Source organism: Trachurus japonicus, chromosome 7 (genome assembly GCF_045865225.1).
Source record: "Trachurus japonicus isolate A0001 chromosome 7, Traja_1.0".
NCBI classification, from domain to species: Eukaryota; Metazoa; Chordata; class Actinopteri; order Carangiformes; family Carangidae; genus Trachurus; species Trachurus japonicus.
In genome coordinates, this window is record NC_140913.1 from 34,809,170 (window position 1) to 34,826,915 (window position 17,746).

At 41.3% G+C, this 17,746-nt stretch overlaps 5 protein-coding genes across 5 annotated transcripts; all 5 read left to right on the forward strand.

Moving 5' to 3' along the window:
• Positions 1-4,210: 4,210 nt before the first annotated feature.
• On the forward strand, positions 4,211-5,334 carry LOC146985216 (P2Y purinoceptor 1-like). Its single transcript, XM_085783183.1, has one exon. The coding sequence runs from the start codon at positions 4,276-4,278 to the stop codon at positions 5,272-5,274; it is 999 nt and encodes a 332-aa protein (XP_085639309.1). The 5' UTR covers positions 4,211-4,275; the 3' UTR covers positions 5,275-5,334.
• A 1,704-nt stretch (positions 5,335-7,038) lies between these two features.
• On the forward strand, positions 7,039-8,100 carry LOC146985217 (P2Y purinoceptor 1-like). Its single transcript, XM_085783249.1, has one exon. It carries the CDS (start codon positions 7,111-7,113, stop codon positions 8,098-8,100), a length of 990 nt encoding a protein of 329 aa, XP_085639375.1. The 5' UTR covers positions 7,039-7,110.
• A 2,404-nt stretch (positions 8,101-10,504) lies between these two features.
• LOC146985218 (P2Y purinoceptor 1-like) lies at positions 10,505-11,589 on the forward strand. Its single transcript, XM_085783184.1, has one exon. The coding sequence runs from the start codon at positions 10,594-10,596 to the stop codon at positions 11,587-11,589; it is 996 nt and encodes a 331-aa protein (XP_085639310.1). The 5' UTR covers positions 10,505-10,593.
• A 1,199-nt stretch (positions 11,590-12,788) lies between these two features.
• LOC146985219 (P2Y purinoceptor 1-like) lies at positions 12,789-13,789 on the forward strand. Its single transcript, XM_085782962.1, has one exon. It carries the CDS (start codon positions 12,797-12,799, stop codon positions 13,787-13,789), a length of 993 nt encoding a protein of 330 aa, XP_085639088.1. The 5' UTR covers positions 12,789-12,796.
• A 1,580-nt stretch (positions 13,790-15,369) lies between these two features.
• Positions 15,370-16,385, forward strand: LOC146985220 (P2Y purinoceptor 1-like). The gene has a single exon (XM_085782963.1). The coding sequence runs from the start codon at positions 15,399-15,401 to the stop codon at positions 16,383-16,385; it is 987 nt and encodes a 328-aa protein (XP_085639089.1). The 5' UTR covers positions 15,370-15,398.
• Positions 16,386-17,746: the final 1,361 nt, after the last annotated feature.

Below are 17,746 nucleotides of genomic sequence, written 5' to 3' on the forward strand. Positions count from 1 at the left end.
CCACAGGAAGCTGAAGTGAAAGCGTGAACTCAGAAAAACAAAGTGCATTCCCACCTTTGCAGCGATGATCATGTATCTCTTTTGTGTTTAGAGGTTTAATTCTGTCTGCAAAGTGCAGCTGCCCAGGACTGCTCAAGATCTGTGACAGACACAAAAATTCACTCAGCCTAAAGCTCAGCTTACTAAGTCAGTGGTGGAGAATAAACAGAATGTTTAAAGATTAGTACAAACTGGTAAAAATAAAATAAAATAGGAAATAGACAGTCAAAACTACCAGCTAAATTACAGATTGTTTGGTCAGGTAAAACAAGAGTTAGTTTTCATAATTTGATAACTGTAAAATATATCAGTGAAATATTCATAAATAAAATTTAAAAAAACTACTAGAGAGACTTTGCAAGGTCCCATGAATGCAACAGAAGTAACATGTATATATATATTTTTTTAGAAGATGTTGTTTATTCCTAATAATAATGATAACAACAAAAACACTCATCAAACACAGTCTGAAGAGGAATTACATCGTTACAAATTAGAAAAAGATAAAAGGTTTATAATACAACCGTCATCTGTTCAACCTCCTGGCCTCTGGGAGATGATAATAATAATAATCAAGAACAAACAGACACAAAAATCGATTCATCCCTGAAGCCATAGCCCTGCTGAACTCACACATGAATACACAGTAGCCTAACCTCCATTGCTACTGAACCGTTTACCAAAAAGTATTTATTTATTGCCACAGATTTTACCACCACAGTGCAATATTTTATAGTAGGCTAAGAATCTCTTTTGAATGATGTGAAACAGTTGTGTTTTATGTAGGTTGTAGCCTATGTTTTTATGTTTTTATATGCACTTTTTGCTTCCAATGCCCTGCACTTTGCACTGCTGCACTTGACAATGACAATAAAGTTCTGAAATCTGAATAAGTAAAGGAAGACCTATTTTCTTTTGGCATCCTGGGCGGAGGTGTGCGGGTGTTAGTGCCTATCAGTGCACCTGAGTCCCTCCTTAACCGTCCCTTCCCACCTGTAAAGACAGACCGCCCCTTTCTCCCCCAAATTATGGAAAGATATTTGCAACCTGATTTCTTTGTCGATTGAACCTCATTTTTCCCTGGGCTTTGAACATATAGGCCTATTGTCTGGCTTCACTGACAATCCATCTGCAAAAGAAAAACAATTCTATATCATCAATCTTATTAGCCAAATGGCATATGTTACACAAATCAAAAACCACTCTTTCACATCTTTGAAAATGAAGTCAAACAAAATTATTTAAAAAAATATATCAATATGAAAGCTATCAGGGCTTTGAATTTATGAAGGCTACTCTTTACAACGTTTTACCCCCTGGTGGCGGTTGTTGTTGTATTGATTTATATTGCAATATACTGAGTCAATAAAGCTTTTAGAAAAAAAAAAAAAAAAAACAGACAGACCGCGCGCAGGTAAAATGGCGGACACAGGGTGGCGGTAATGCACCTGTTGCCGCCCGCCAAAAAAAACAACAAAAAGGAGGAGAAGAAGAAGGTAAAATAGCACAGGGACAGGTAGCTGCCTCCATGTGATTGGTTATCTTGCACATTCCTCCACTAAAGACAGGATGATAATGGAAAAAAAGAAAGAAAAGAAGAGGGTCCTCAGATGAAGACCGAGATTAGACCGGAGGAAGCTGGACTGACTGGCCATGAGGAGCTCCAGCTTGTGGAGCTTCTAAACACCGAGAGGTTTCCAGAGCTTCTGCCCGGACGGAGCGGACTACAGGCGGCCCAGGAGCTCCAGTCTGACCCCCCAGCCTCCCTCAGCCTCCCTCTCCTCCCTCAGTAAGTTATTACATAGAAATACACCGTGTAACATGTCTGTTGCCATTAGCGACGTAACGTTAGCCAACAGCTGCTAGCTCTGCGGCTAATGTTGCTATGGTTACTACCTGGCTAACTGTTATGGTTAGCACATCACGGCAGTGCTAGCTAGCAGTTAGTGCTAACGGCTGAGGCGGTGGTGGTGGTGTTACTGTGTTGTTGTTGTTCAAGTTTCAAGTTTATTTATTTAAGAAATGGGACAATGCATAGGCTATTAATGAACATTTAAAAGAGATTGTAGCTGTACGGCTCATTTCCATCTCAGGTCCGTTTCACAAAGGTTCAACAAACTCTGAGTCTAATCCTGAGCTCTGAGTTGATCTACTCTGAGACAGGAAACCCAGAGTTTGCCTCATTTCAGGGTTAACACACTCAGAGTTTTCACTAAACCTGCTTTGTGAAACGGACCCCGTCCCATAGGAGTTGTTGCTGCTGCTGCTGCTGCTGATGCTGTGTTGTTGTTGTGTTTCCCTGAGCTTCATACCACTGCTGACTGTGGCTGGGAGGTGAATGGAGGGAAGACTGTGGCTGGATGCTGTGTGGCCATGGAAGCGGTTGTTTTGGTGTGAGATGCTGCTGGCTCAGTGCGACATCTAGTGGCAGTGATGAGGTGCAGCGCCCGAGAGGATGTCGCACTGTCGGGGTCACGTATCGGTACAGAGAGGAGGCTGCAGTCTGACGTTACCGGTGGCTGTACATTCACCAGGAGAATCCACCCAGGCCAAACCTGAATACTTCACTTGCACATATTAATAATATATTCTGACTTCAAACAATTGCATCTGTCAATAACATACTATTATTTGTATCTACAACATCAGAAAACAGGCATGAAAGTCATCAAAACAATCATAATCCAACTTAGATTCTCCTGCCAGACAAAAACAACATCACCTACTGTAGCAGATCAAGACATCAATCAAATCAACTAAATAAATACTTATAAAGATTTTAATTTATTTAAACCAAATAGAAGTAATTCCTGTCATTAAACATTTTCAAACTTAACATAATTTCCACATTACTCTAATTTGCCTCATTAAATTAACGATGACATACTGTGACTTTTAATACTGATATGTGAAACAGGAAAATACAGGAAATATACAGTTAAACATATATCATCATGTAATCATCATTATGGACATAATTACCAGTCTTTCCATTATCAATCCTGCCATACAACATAAAACTGTAATTTAAGTCTGATCAGAATTACAACTTTTACACTCATCTTGTGGGCAATTGTTAGTTAAAATGTCTGCCATTACAGTTTAGTGGTTATGCATCACTACTGAATATAGCTTGCTCTACTGCCCTAAAGTAGAAACAAATTAAAATGTTTATAAACCACTTTTGTCCTGATTAGTTAAGTCTTCTATAGTCCTAACCCTAACCATATTGTCTCTGAGAATAAGGAATGCTACAAAATATTGTCCAAATCCATCCTGCTACTGACAACTTTCACAGGAATTGTGAAAACTCTTTCTGTTGATGCTTGATAAAAAGTGAGGGTATTATTATCTGAGGACCATGAATGTCAGGAGGAAATGTAATGGCAATGCATCTAATAGTTCTTGAGATAGTTCAGTCTGGACCATTAGTGGTCAAATACCATCATTAAAATTTTTGCTCATAGTTGTCTCACCAAATACACCTCACTAACACATTACCTACACATCAAAATGTTAGTGTAGTACTTAACTGCTGCATTTAGAGACCACATCTGTTTGGTTTTAGCACTGACAAACACCCAAACTGGTGTTCTCATTTCTCTCACATTCATCAAGGTCAGAAAGAAAACCATGTTTCACTGTCACACATGTGAAAAACTTTGGACTTGCTAAAGCCTCAAGAATAACTTGCAGGCAGGAGCTTCACCTATGTTTTTCTCTTTTGCAATAAAGAATATTATTATGAATTGCTTATGTTGGCCTGGAACATGATGTAGACCTGCCAAAAACAATTAAAAATAGGTCTATGATCCAAAGAGGCTGAAGTGGCTCTGCCACCAGAGGGAGACTCTTACCTTCCCATTTGCTGCTTTCCAACTGAGCTGAATTGACACAAACAGTACAGATGAGTGAATTTTGCATTTCTTGGTGAGGTGCAATGGAGCAAATCTGTTATAATGTTGAGTTTGAAAGTAAAAAATATGAATAACAAAAGGTACAAAACAGTAAACCACACTCCCTAAACCAGTTGTGAGAAAGAGTGGTGGTTGTGCACAAGTGTATGCACGTGTAGAGGTGGACTACAGTGTAACCTCAATTCTGAGTTAAGTGCGACCCAGTTTCAAACAGGAAATCGTCTTTGCACAAATACCCAGCTATGTTCTTCTTTACGTCTCATATGCCAGATCATTCACAGAGGAAACAGTTTACACGAACATCTTTTCAGAAGACAGAATGAATATCACCTGTCATAGAATCAGCATTGGCTTTGAGCATAAATTCCTTCCTTCTGTTTACCTGCTGGTTCTTATCGTTGGTCTGGTGGCTAATGGATGGGGACTGAAGACTTTGCTGCAGAACTGGAAGAAACTGGGGATCGTCAACATGTTTGTTCTCAACCTTGGACTTGCAAATATCTTGTATCTGCCCACGCTCCCGTTCCTGGTGGTGTACTACTATAAGAAGAGTACGTGGATCTTTGGAGTTGTATTCTGCAAGATAACAAGATTCTGCTTCAACCTGAATTTATATGGCAGCATTGGATTCCTCACTTGTATAAGTGTTTACAGGTACCTGGCTATTGTTCATCCAATGAGAGTAAATGGAAGAATAACTGTCACTCACTCTGTGGTTATCTCCATCGTGGTTTGGTTGTCGGTGGCTGTTCAGAGTCTTCCAGACATGTTCTACCCCAAAACCAGGCAAAGAGGAAAGTTTAACGTTTCAAAATGCTACCATACCACCAGTGAAGACTACCTTGAGGATTACCTGAAATACAGCCTTGGATGGACAGTGACTGGGTTTTGTATCCCGTTGCTCATCACTCTGGGCTGCTACGGACATGTGATTGTCGTTCTCTGCCGGAAAAATACGATTCACAAGGAACTGAGACAAAGAAGTCTGAAGTTGTTGTTCATCTTGATTCTTCTCTTCTCTGTGTGTTACATCCCCTATCATGTATTCAAGAACTTCACCCTCTGGTCAAGAGTTCTGAAAAAACAGAGAATATGCCGTGAAGGGTCTCATGGAGTTTACATAGCTCATCAGATAAGTCGTGGCCTTGTGTGTCTGAACAGTGCTCTCAACCCTCTGGTTTACCTCCATGTGACTGAAGTAACTCCTGCTCAGCTCAGACAGCTGCTCCAACGAGCTGGCCAGATGTTTAACTGTCAGAAGTTTCTGTCAAATCATGACTCGGTACCTGTGGCTCAAACTGAGGAGGACAGCGTTTAACTATTTCTACTTGCACATACTTGTACATAGTGCACTGTTCTCTATTGTGGATATTGTTTTAGTATACCTTTTTTATTTTGTCTCTATAGTTAGTTATTGTATTGTTGTACTTTTTACGTATTTAACTAGCCTTCCTTCTTGGTCTTTAATACATAATATCTAATTCCTTGGCAATAAATTCTACTCTGATTAAGATTGTAGTATTGATATAATAACAAATAGCATTAACAGCTACTGCTACAAGTGTTTCAATCAGCTGTTCATCATATTTAGTGGTCGACAGTGTCAATGAAATGCTCAGTGCGTCTTTTTTTGGGTGCAATTTTTGTGTTTGTCTTGATGCTGTTAAATCTTTTAGATTAGCAGTAAGAGAAAAACCACAGCTCATGAAGTCTCACTGTTTGGTGAAAAGAATCGGGTTGTACAGCAGTTTATTTGGTGTGAGGAGATGTGAGGTTTTCATGCATTACTATTTGGTACAGTGTAGGCACTTAAGTCATCATGATACTCTGAAAATCATGAATGTTTGTCCAAATATTGTCCAAATCCATCCAGCTGTTGAGATCTTTCACAGGATTTGTGAAAACGCTGTCCTTCTGTTGATTCTAGATAAAAAGTCATGGTATTACCTGAGGACCAAGATGATCAGGAGAAAAGTTAAAGCAGAAGTGTGCAGAATGTTTGTGTTAATAGTCTTAAAAAGTTATATCTTCCGACAGCAATCACTTCTATAGAGTGTTTGGTCTGAAACACGGGTCTGTCAGTCACTCTGCTCTGCTCTGAGCCGAGGAGAAAACTTTGCGGTATCCTACAACCTTTATCCAATGAGGAGAGAGAACGGCATAAAGGGACAGTCCTCTCTGTGTGTACAGCCAAGGGATGCGCCTGAATGTGGTGATGTAGGGACGAGGGCGGGGACTGCTAACTCCATCTGCTGACAGGAAGTTAGACAAAACCACCGGATCGCTGACTTCTGCTTTAATGGCAATGCATCTATAGTTCTTGAGATATTTCAGTATGGACCATTAGTGGTTAAATACCATTATTAAAATGTTTGCTCATCACCTAGTTCTTTAGCAAATACACCTCACTGAAGCTACACATCAGAATATTAGTGTAGTACTTCACTGCTGCATTTAGAGACCACATCTGTTTGGTTTTAGAACTGACAAACACCCAAACTGGTGTTCTCATTTCTCTTACATGCATCAAGATCATTCACAGAAAGAAAACCATGTTTCACTGTCACACATGTGAAAAACTTTGGACTTGCTAAAGCTTCAATAATTTACTTTTTTCCAGGATTTTCACCTATCTTTTTCTCTTTTGCAATAAGGAATATATTTATGAATTACTTATGTTGGCCTGGAACATGATGTAGGTCTAAATAGGTCTATGATCAGAGAGGCCTGGAGAGTGTTTTCTCTCTGAAGTGGCTCTGCCACCAGAGGGAGACTCTTACCTTCCCATTTGCTGCTTTCCAACTGAGCTGAATTGACACAAACAGTACAGATGAGTGAATTTTGCATTTCTTGGTGAGGTGCAATGGAGCAAATCTGTTATAACGTCGGCTTTAAAGGCAAAAAATATGAATAACAAAAGGTACAAAACAGCAAACCACACTCCCTAAAACAGTTGTGAGAAAGAGTGGTGGTTGTGCACAAGTAAGAAAATGCACATGTAGAGGTGGACTACAGTGTAACCTCAGTGCATTCAGGGTGGCACAGTTTCAAACAGGAAATTGAACAAATATGAGGCTATGTTCTTCTTTACGTCTCATATGCCAGATCATTCACAGAGGAAACAGTTTACACGAACATCTTTTCAGAAGACAGAATGAATATCACCTGTCATAGAATCAGCATTGGCTTTGAGCATAAATTCCTTCCTTCTGTTTACCTGCTGGTTCTTATCGTTGGTCTGGTGGCTAATGGATGGGGACTGAAGACTTTGCTGCAGAACTGGAAGAAACTGGGGATCGTCAACGTGTTTGTTCTCAACCTTGGACTTGCAAATATCTTGTATCTGCCCACGCTCCCGTTCCTGGTGGTGTACTACTATAAGAAGAGTACGTGGATCTTTGGAGTTGTATTCTGCAAGATAACAAGATTCTGCTTCAACCTGAATTTATATGGCAGCATTGGATTCCTCACTTGTATAAGTGTTTACAGGTACCTGGCTATTGTTCATCCAATGAGAGTAAATGGAAGAATAACTGTCACTCACTCTGTGGTTATCTCCATCGTGGTTTGGTTGTCGGTGGCTGTTCAGAGTCTTCCAGACATGTTCTACCCCAAAATCAAGCGAAGAGGAAAGTTTTCAAAATGCTACCATACCACCACTGATGACTACCTTGAGGATTACCTGAAATACAGCCTTGGATGGACAGTGACTGGGTTTTGTATCCCATTGCTCATCACTCTGGGCTGCTACGGACATGTGATTGTCGTTCTCTGCCGGAAAAATACGATTCACAAGGAACTGAGACAAAGAAGTCTGAAGTTGTTGTTCATCTTGATTCTTCTCTTCTCTGTGTGTTACATCCCCTATCATGTATTCAAGAACTTCACCCTCTGGTCAAGAGTTCTGAAAAAACAGAGAATATGCCGTGAAGGGTCTCATGGAGTTCACATAGCTCATCAGATAAGTCGTGGCCTTGTGTGTCTGAACAGTGCTCTCAACCCTCTGGTTTACCTCCATGTGACTGAAGTAACTCCTCAGCTCAGACAGCTGCTCCAACGAGCTGGCCAGATGTTTAACTGTCAGAAGTTTCTGTCAAATCATGACTCTGTACCTGTGGCTCAAACTGAGGAGGACGGAGTTTAACCATTTCCACTTACATACTGTACAGTTCTCTACACATATTGTGGACATTATTTTATTATACCTTCTTTTTTTCTTCATTTGTAATTAGTTGTTATAGCGTTTTTGTACTTTTAGTCATTAAACTATCCTTCCTTAATTTCTTTGTACTAGACCTTATGTTAAAATTAAAATTGAAGTATTAATATTTCCATAATAAATAGCTTTTATAGCTGCTGTCGTGTTTCAGTCAGCTGTTCATCATAGTTAGTAGTCGACATTGTCAATGAAATTCTCAGTCTGGCTTGTTTTGCAGTTTTTGTGTTTGTCTTGAATCGTTGAAATCCTCCAAATAAACAGTATAATCAGATAACCCACAGCTCATGTCTCGCTGTTCGGTGATAAGAATCATTAAATACTGGAGCTTATTTGTTTTGAGGAGACGTGAGGTTGTCATAACGGGAGCGTGCCTGTGTTCCCACAGCCCTATGTTCCCTCAGCCCTATGTTCCCTCTGGACTCTCTCTACCTATCTGGACTCTACCTATCTGGCCTGTCTAGCCTCTACCTGGTCTTTTTACTAAACTTAACCAACTCCTTTCTTCATTGCCTAAACCCAACCAATGGTGGGACCAAAGGGCTGAGGGAACATAGGGCCTAATTTTCAGTGACAACAAAAGTTAGAAATGAGGGAACATAGGGCTGAGGGAACATAGGGCTGTGGGAACATAGGCATGACCCCGTCATAACATCACTATTCTGTACAATGTGGTCACTTAGGTCATCATGATAACGCCTCCGAGAGTGAATGTTTATACAAATTAGGACTGACTGATTAATCACATTATCATAGTCATTGTAATACGAACATGGGGCCGGATTTACTAAGATCCCAGATAGAGGGCGCTATATTGTTTGCGCCCGCTATAATATTGCGAGTTTGGTTAGTGCACGCAAAACAGGTGATCTACTAAGAGTAACCCGCTAAATGAAAACACGTGCAAACCGCAATATGTAAATGAGGGTTTTGCGCGTGGTAATCGCTTCCGCCATAGAGAGAGTGGACAGAGAGCTGGACGGACAAAGGGACAGAATGACATTTGATCCGATGCATACAATGCAGCATGTGTGTTCATCTCTCTCGCGCTCTGTTTAGATAAATAAACACAAATCGCTACAGGGCCCAACTCGTCATATAGTGACGAACAGGCAGCAGCTGCAGCGACAATCACACACCTATAATATGTGTGTGTGTGTGCCGCCCATGATCCAGCGGATTAATAGAGAGCTCAGGTGGGACACATGGATCTAAACGCTCTGACCACTGACCAGAGGGATCAAAGACGGGTGAAGGCAGCGGTGACGTGTCTCAGTCCGGGACCGGGACTGAGAGACGGAGCTGAGCAGCCAGGTACTGGAGAGGAGAGGAAAGGAGAGGAGAGGAGCGCACTGCAGGACAGACGTGCCCCGTGCGTAACGGCGCGTAAATGACTTTTAACACGGCTGAAAAACTGTTACAGAATTACCCAGACGTGAGGAAATGCAGAGATGTAAGATCACAGGGCTCTGACAGGTATCAAATCAATAAACGCATACGTTTTGGCAAAGTTGTATCAGTTAGTACATGGTTTTCAGACGTGGTGAATAAAGACGCAAAAACAGCCACCGCAATCTCTTCCTGGTTTGGTAAATCACATTGCACGCGCTAAATAAATCGATTTGCATCTACTCCTCCCAGTATTCTGCACGTTCTGGCTGAAACGCCCATATTTACATATTCATCAAGGCAAACACGCTAAATGGATCGCACGTGCTATTCTGCCCGTGTGAGAGACGCAATCCTCGGTGCGTCCGGTTAGTAGATCAGGTTCCACATGTGTTTGCGCGTGCAATCACGTTTGCACACGTTTTAATACACGCAAACCTTTAGTAAATCCGGCCAGTGATGCGATAAACACACTGGAAAGGTTGCCGAAAATGCGATGAGTAAGGAGAAGAGATGGGTGGGATTTTGGAGGGAGGTGGAGGTGGTTGTTGATTTTCAAATTTTTGTGCTGTGTGAAAATGCCAGAAAGTAGTTAAGAGTTGCTTTAAGACTGTTTTTCTAGCTTGAAATAAAAAAAGATAAAGCATTAAAAAAAGAAAACAGCAGTATTTTCAAACAGATCAGTATGTTGTATGTTGAGGGTCATTGTTTTTTTATGTCTAACATCAACCTGCCAATGGGACTGGGGATGGAAATTAGCCACTTGGCTACAATCCCACATATTTACATGTCAATGTTCATCAATATGAACTGTTCCCATTTTTAAAAAAATAAATAAATCTGAAATCTGAGGGATCACTTATGTTGCTGCCTTTGCAGGTTTAAGAAAAGGTTCAAGGCAGCAAACCACACCCCCTAAACTGAATGAAATGAGATAATGAGTAGTGGTTGATAGACATTCAGACAGGAAATTGTCTTCAAAAGAAAGTCACAGAGGAAACAGTTTACACAAACATATTTTTAGAAGACAGAATGAATAAAACCTGTCCTGGAATCAGCATTGGCTATGAGCACAAATTCCTTCCTTCTGCTTACCTCTTGGTATTCTTCGTTGGTCTGGTGGCTAATGGATGGGGACTGAAGACTTTGTTCCAGAACTGGACGAAACTGAAGATTGTCAACGTGTTTGTTCTCAACCTCGGATTTGCAGATATTTTGTACCTGCTCACACTCCCGTTCCTGGTGGTGTACTACTTGAAGAAGAGTACGTGGATCTTTGGAGATGTATTCTGCAAGATAACAAGATTCTGCTTCAACCTGAATTTATATGGCAGCATTGGATTCCTCACTTGTATGAGTGTGTTCAGGTACCTGGCTATTGTCCATCCTGTTAGAGTGGTGGTGGGAAGATTAACTGTGACTCACTCTGTGGTTATCTCCATCGTGGTTTGGCTGTTGGTGGCTGTTCAGAGTCTTCCAGACATGTTCTACACCAAAATAGAGGATAGAGAAAAGGTTCCAACGTGCTACCAAACCACCAGTGAAGACTACCTTGAGGATTACCTGAAATACAGCCTTGGATGGACAGTGACTGGGTTTTGTATCCCGTTGCTCATCACTCTGGGCTGCTACGGACATGTGATTGTCGTTCTCTGCTGGAAAAATAAGATTCACAAAGAAATAAAACAAAGAAGTCTGAAGTTGTTGTTGATCTTGATTCTTCTCTTCTCTGTCTGTTACATCCCCTATCATGTATTCAAGAACTTCACCCTCTGGTCAAGAGTTCTGGAGAAACAGAAGATATGCCCTGAATGGACTCACAGAGTTCACACAGCTCATCAGATAAGTCGTGGCCTTGTGTGTCTGAACAGTGCTCTCAACCCTCTGGTTTACCTCCATGTGACTGAAGTAACTCCTGCTCAGCTCAGACAGCTGCTCCAACGAGCTGGCCAGATGTTGAACTGTCAGAAATTTCTGTCAAATCATGACTCGGTACCCGTGGTTCAAACCGAGGAGGACAGAGTTTAACTATTTCCACTTGCACATACTTGTACTGTTCAGGTCTGTAAAAATATTGTGGACATATTGTTTTTCTATTACCTTCTTTATTTTGTCTTTATTTTATTATATTTTTATACTTTTACTTATTTAACTACCCTACCTTCTTTTCTTTGTACTATATGTCATGTTAAATTCCTTGCAGGCGTAATAACTACTTGGAAATAAATGTTGTTCAGATTCTGATTAAGATGGGAGTATTGATATTTTCATAACAAATAGCTTTAACAGCTGTTGTTACAAGTGTTTCATTCAGCTGTTCATCATAGGTAGTGGTGTACTTTGTCAAGTATCTGTCTTGTGTTGCATTCTTTGTGTTTGTCTTGGTGCTGTTAAATCTTCCAAATAAACAGCAAATGATAAACCACAGCTCATGATGTCTCGCTGTCTGGCCTGGCGGGGGCTGTACAATTGTAGGGGAAACACTGTTCTTATATTGGTTGATTAGCATCAGTTGTTTCCTGTACGGGAAGATAAAATGCGTCATTTTGGCTGCGATCGTGTGACTTACTGAAGTATTCAATAGTTTTATGAACACATGGACCATATGCCCTCTGACCCAGTTTGATCAGGAAGCCTCAGTTACATCAAACATTCTCTCTTGATAAAATTCTGTCTGAGGGATAAGCTTTATTTCAGACTTAGAATTAATGAAATATCTCTTCCACACATCAGGACTGCCATTACAGACACATTACTTGCTTCTACTTACTACCTAGCCTCGTAAACCAGCTGCTCCCGGAAATGCAATTCATTTCATTTCTGAGGGAGAGCCTGGCCTCATCCCCGTTGTAAGCGTTTGGGGTGGGCGGGAGCTGGGCGGGAGTAGTAGCGTTGACAGACAACCCCATTCAGCCAATCAGCAAGTTGGTGTAGTGACGGGGCTTTGCACCAGTCGGTCCCTGATTGGCCAACGTGCTGTGTCAATCACAGCGGTGACGCTGATTGGCTCGGTGACATCACTTAACCAGCCGGTCTGTGTGTCTGCTGTACTCATGCTTCTTAAATCAGCCGGGACCCCAGTTTACCTACGTCATTTCCTGGATTTACATTAAGATGCAAAAACTCAGATGCAGCTCTTAAGGGGAAGTCTTGTCAGAGTCAACCATCTCTGTTCCTGTCGGTAGTAAAGGTCTGCATCCTCTCCACAAGAAGAAACTGCACTGTCAACAACACAATGAATAACACATCTTGTCCTCGTGTCAGCTTTGGCTTTACAGGCGAATTCCTTCCTCCTGTTTACCTTCTAGTGTTCATCGTTGGTCTGGTGGCGAATGGATTGGGACTGAAGTCTTTGTTCCAGAACTGGAAGAAACTGAGGATCGTCAATGTGTTCGTCCTCAACCTTGGACTTGCAGATATTTTGTACCTGCTCACACTTCCATTCCTGGTGGTGTACTACTATAAGAAGAGTACGTGGATCTTTGGAGATGTATTCTGCAAGATAACAAGATTCTGCTTCAACCTGAATTTATATGGCAGCATTGGATTCCTCACTTGTATAAGTGTGTTCAGGTACCTGGCTATTGTCCATCCTGTTAGAGTGGTGGGAAGATTAACTGTCACTCACTCTGTGGTTATCTCTGCTTTGGTTTGGCTGTCGGTGGCTGTTCAGAGTCTTCCAGACATGTTTTACAAAAAGACATTTATACACAAGACTGAAAAATGCTACGAGACCACCAGTAAAGTCTATGTTGAGGATTACCTGAAATACAGCCTTGGATGGACAGTGACTGGGTTTTGTATCCCATTGCTCATCACTCTGGGCTGCTACGGACACACAGCTGTAGTTCTATGGACAATGAAAAGAATTGACAAAGTACAGAAACAGAGGAGTTTAAAGTTATTGTTGATTGTGATTCTTCTCTTCTCTGTGTGTTACATCCCCTATCATGTATTCAAGAACCTCAATCTCTGGTCAAGAGTTCTGAAAAAAAAGAAAATATGCTGTGAATGGTCTGATGGAGTTTACATAGCTCATCAGATAAGTCGTGGCCTTGTGTGTCTGAACAGTGCTCTCAACCCTCTGGTTTACCTCCATGTGACTGAAGTAACTCCTGCTCAGCTCAGACAGCTGCTCCAGCGAGCTGGCCAGATGTTCAATTATCAGAAGTTTCTGTCAAATCATGACTCGGCACCTGTGGCTCGAACTGAGGAGGACAAAGTTTAACTATTTCCACTTGCACATGTTTGTACATACTGCAGAGTTCTCCATAAATATTGTTGACATTGTTTTACTGTACCTTCTTTATTTTGTCTTTATTTATGGTTAGTTCTTATTGTCATTTTGGACTTTTACACACTTAACCACTACTGCTAGCCTAACTACCTAACTACCCTTCCTTCTTTTCTTTGTCCTATATATAGTTTTCAATTCCTTGTAGGTGAAATCATTACTTGGAAATAAATGCTATTCTGATTAAGACTGTACTATTAACAAATGTCTTTAACAGCTGTTGCTGCTGCTCCAAGTGTTTCATTCAGCTGTTCATCATAGGTAGGGGTGTACTTTGTCAAGTACCAGTCTGTCTTGTGTTGCATTCTTTGTGTTTGTCTTGATGCCATTAAATCTTCCAAATAAACAGCAAAAGATAAACCGCAGCTCTTGATGTCTCGCTGTTTGGTGATAAGAATCATGAAACACAGGAACTTATTTGGTGTGAACAGTTGTGAGGTTGTCCTGCGTAGTGTGTTTCCTGTTGTGCAGTTTGATCGACAGCGAGCATGTTACAGCAGCAGGGTGATGTGCTACTGTGTAGTGGGGGGTCAGCAGAAAAAAAACATTTCAGACACTTTGAAAAGAAGTTCACTGGGACAATCCAATCTGCTTAAATGCACGCTTCTTCTAGAATATTTTCAGAGCATTATCTTCTGGTGTAATTCAACTTTCCTCTGGTACAACATTTTTCTCCTGTGCTGCTTCCTATGCTGTGCTGTTAGTGTTCCCTGCTGCATCTCTGAACTGGTCATGGGCTGAACTCAACATCCTGCAGGTAACACACTGCTGCATGACTTCCTCACACAACCCCACATGACCTAACCAAACCCAAATCGCTATATTTACATCTCCGACACTGAGGAGCCCGCAGCATCAATTGCAAATCACCAATGAGATGTGAGTGCTGATGATGTTGTTGAGAAATCTTTTATTTTTAACTGTGGAAGGTGCTAAATAAACTTAATTTACAAAATCGCATGATAACCCCACCCCCCCCCAAAAAAAGGGAAACTTTCAGTTACCATGGTGATAGTCCTGGCTGTACCCTGATGTCATATTGGTTGATTAGCATCAGTTGTTTCCTGTATTGGAAGATAACATTTGTCATTTTGACTGCAATAGTGTGACTTACTGAAGTATTCAGTAGTTTTGTGGCTGTATGGACCATGTGTCCTTTGATCCAGTTTGAGCAAGAAGCCTCAGTTACATCAAAGATTCATTTTTTATAGTGCTTCATTGCGGACTTAGAATTAATAAAACATCTTTTCCTCACAACAGCTCGCCTTTTACAGACAGATTTCTTCCTGCTACCTACTGTCTGTTGCCTGCCTGTCTGCCTGTGAGCTTGGTCACCATCACTTCACTTGATCAGCCTATCTTTGTGGCTGCCTGACTCGTGCTTCTCAAATCAGCACTGACCCTCGCTTACCAGCGTAATTTCCTGGATATATTTTAAGACTGCAAAACTCAGTTGCAGGAAGTCGCCCATTTCTGTTCATGTCAGTAGTAAAGGTCTGCACCCTCCTCACAAGAAGGAACTATTACAGCTGTCAACAACACAATGAATAACACATCTTGTGATCGTGTCAGCTTTGACTTTACAGGCAAATTCCTTCCTCCTGTTTTAATCTTAGTGTTCATCATCGGTCTGGTGGCGAATGGATTGGGACTGAAGTCTTTGTTCCAGAACTGGACGAAACTGAGGATCGTCAATGTGTTCGTCCTCAACCTTGGACTTGCAGATATTTTGTACCTGCTCACACTTCCACTCTTGGTGGTGTACATTACGAAGAGTATATGGATCTTTGGAGAAGCATTCTGCAAGATAACAAGATTCTGCTTCAACCTGAATTTATATGGCAGCATTGGATTCCTCACTTGTATAAGTGTGTTCAGGTACCTGGCTATTGTCCATCCTGTTAGAGTGATGGGAAGATTAACTGTCACTCACTCTGTGGTTATCTCTGTCGTGGTTTGGCTGTTGGTGGCTGTTCAGAGTATTCCAGACATGTTCCATATTAAGACGGTAGGAAACAAGTCTGCATGCTACGAAACCACTAGTAAGAACTATGCTGAGGATTACCTGAAATACAGCCTTGGATGGACAGTGACTGGGTTTTGTATCCCATTCCTCATCACACTGGGCTGCTACGGACACACAGCTGTAGTTCTATGGACAATGAAAAGAACTGACAAGGTACAGAAACAGAGGAGTTTGAAGTTATTGTTCATCTTGATTCTTCTCTTCTCTGTCTGTTACATCCCCTATCATGTATTCAAGAACCTCAATCTGTGGTCAAGAGTTCTGAAAGAACAGGGCATATGCCATTACTGGGGTAATGGAGTTTATATCACTTTCCAGATGAGTCGTGGCCTTGTGTGTCTGAACAGTGCTCTCAACCCTCTGGTTTACCTCCATGTGGATGAAGAAATTCCTGCTCAGCTCAGACAGCTGTTCCAACGAGCTGGTCAGATGTTGAACTCTCAGAAGTTTCTGTCAAATCCTGATTCTGTACCTGTGGCTCAAACCGAGGAGGACAGAGTTTAACTATTTCCACTTGCACATTCTTGTACACACTGCACAGTTCTCTATAAATATTTTGGACATATTGTTTTACTATACCTTCTTTAGTTAGTTATTGTGTTGTTGTACTTTTTACTTATTTAACTAGCTAACTTCCTTCTTGTTCTTTGTATTATACATCCTGTCTAATTCCTTGTAGGTGTATTAACTACTTGGCGATAAATGCTATTCTGATTAAGGTTGTAGTATTGATATTTTCATAACAAATAACTTTAACATCTACTGCTTCAGGTGGTTCAGTCAGCTGTTCATCATTGATTCTGGGCCATGTGGCTCAAACTGCAGAAGAAATCTAACACAAGTAAACATGTGATGATGTATAGTAGTTGATGTATATCAATATAGCAATGTTTAATTTCAGAAAGCTCAGTTTTTAGACTGTCTACCGTCTGGCTTTATATTTTAAGTATATATATATTTCTGGTGAACCTTCATGCCCGGACGGGACCTTCCTGGCCGGATACATCCTGGATGGATGGGAAAAGTGGAGAGTCGTGTGCCTTGCCACACTGGATGTGGAGGATGTTGAGGATGTGTAAATACCCGCGGGCATGACAAGTGGAATGCTCGCCTTGGGATGTGGAATGTTCATGCAGCATCGGAAACTGAGAAAGATCGCCGCTGAGCAGACCAGTGTGAGGGCGGACAACGGCACAGCTCGGAGTGCTGTGGTTGGGATGCGCTCTGGCATCTCCGCAATTCGCGAGAACGTGGCAAGGATGCGAGCGGACGTGGCCACAACTCGGTAGGATATGGCGAAGTTAAGCACGGCGAAAGCCACAGAGGATATGGATGAATAAAAGAAAAATAGCATAAAAGGGCTCTCACACCATCCCAGCAAATAATCAAATCACTGAAATTGATCTCTGTTGATTGGACCACTTTGTGACTTTGTGACATGCCAGGCAACAAGACGAGACTGTGTTCACTCAGGACGGACTAATATGGACACATGTGCAAACACACACGTGGTCTGTTTGACTGTCTAGAGCTAGACTGCAGCTCTGTATTACTACCTGCTGTTGTAACATGTTATGTCAAAATGTCATAAGAAAAAAGTGTGATGAAGATAATGTATTCTGTGGGTAACGGGGGCGGGACAGGGACTAGATCAGCTTTTGCTTCTCCCGCTTTCCCTTTCGGCCATGTGTATTATATTATTTAAACTAAGATGATGTGTGATGATGATTGATCTAACTGACATGCCCGAAATAAACAAATAAATGAATTGTACATTTTGACCTGTGTGTATGTGTGTGTTTGCGTAACTATTTTCAGAAAAAGTCAAATTAAGTCTTACGAATCCTGATGTGTATGATATGATA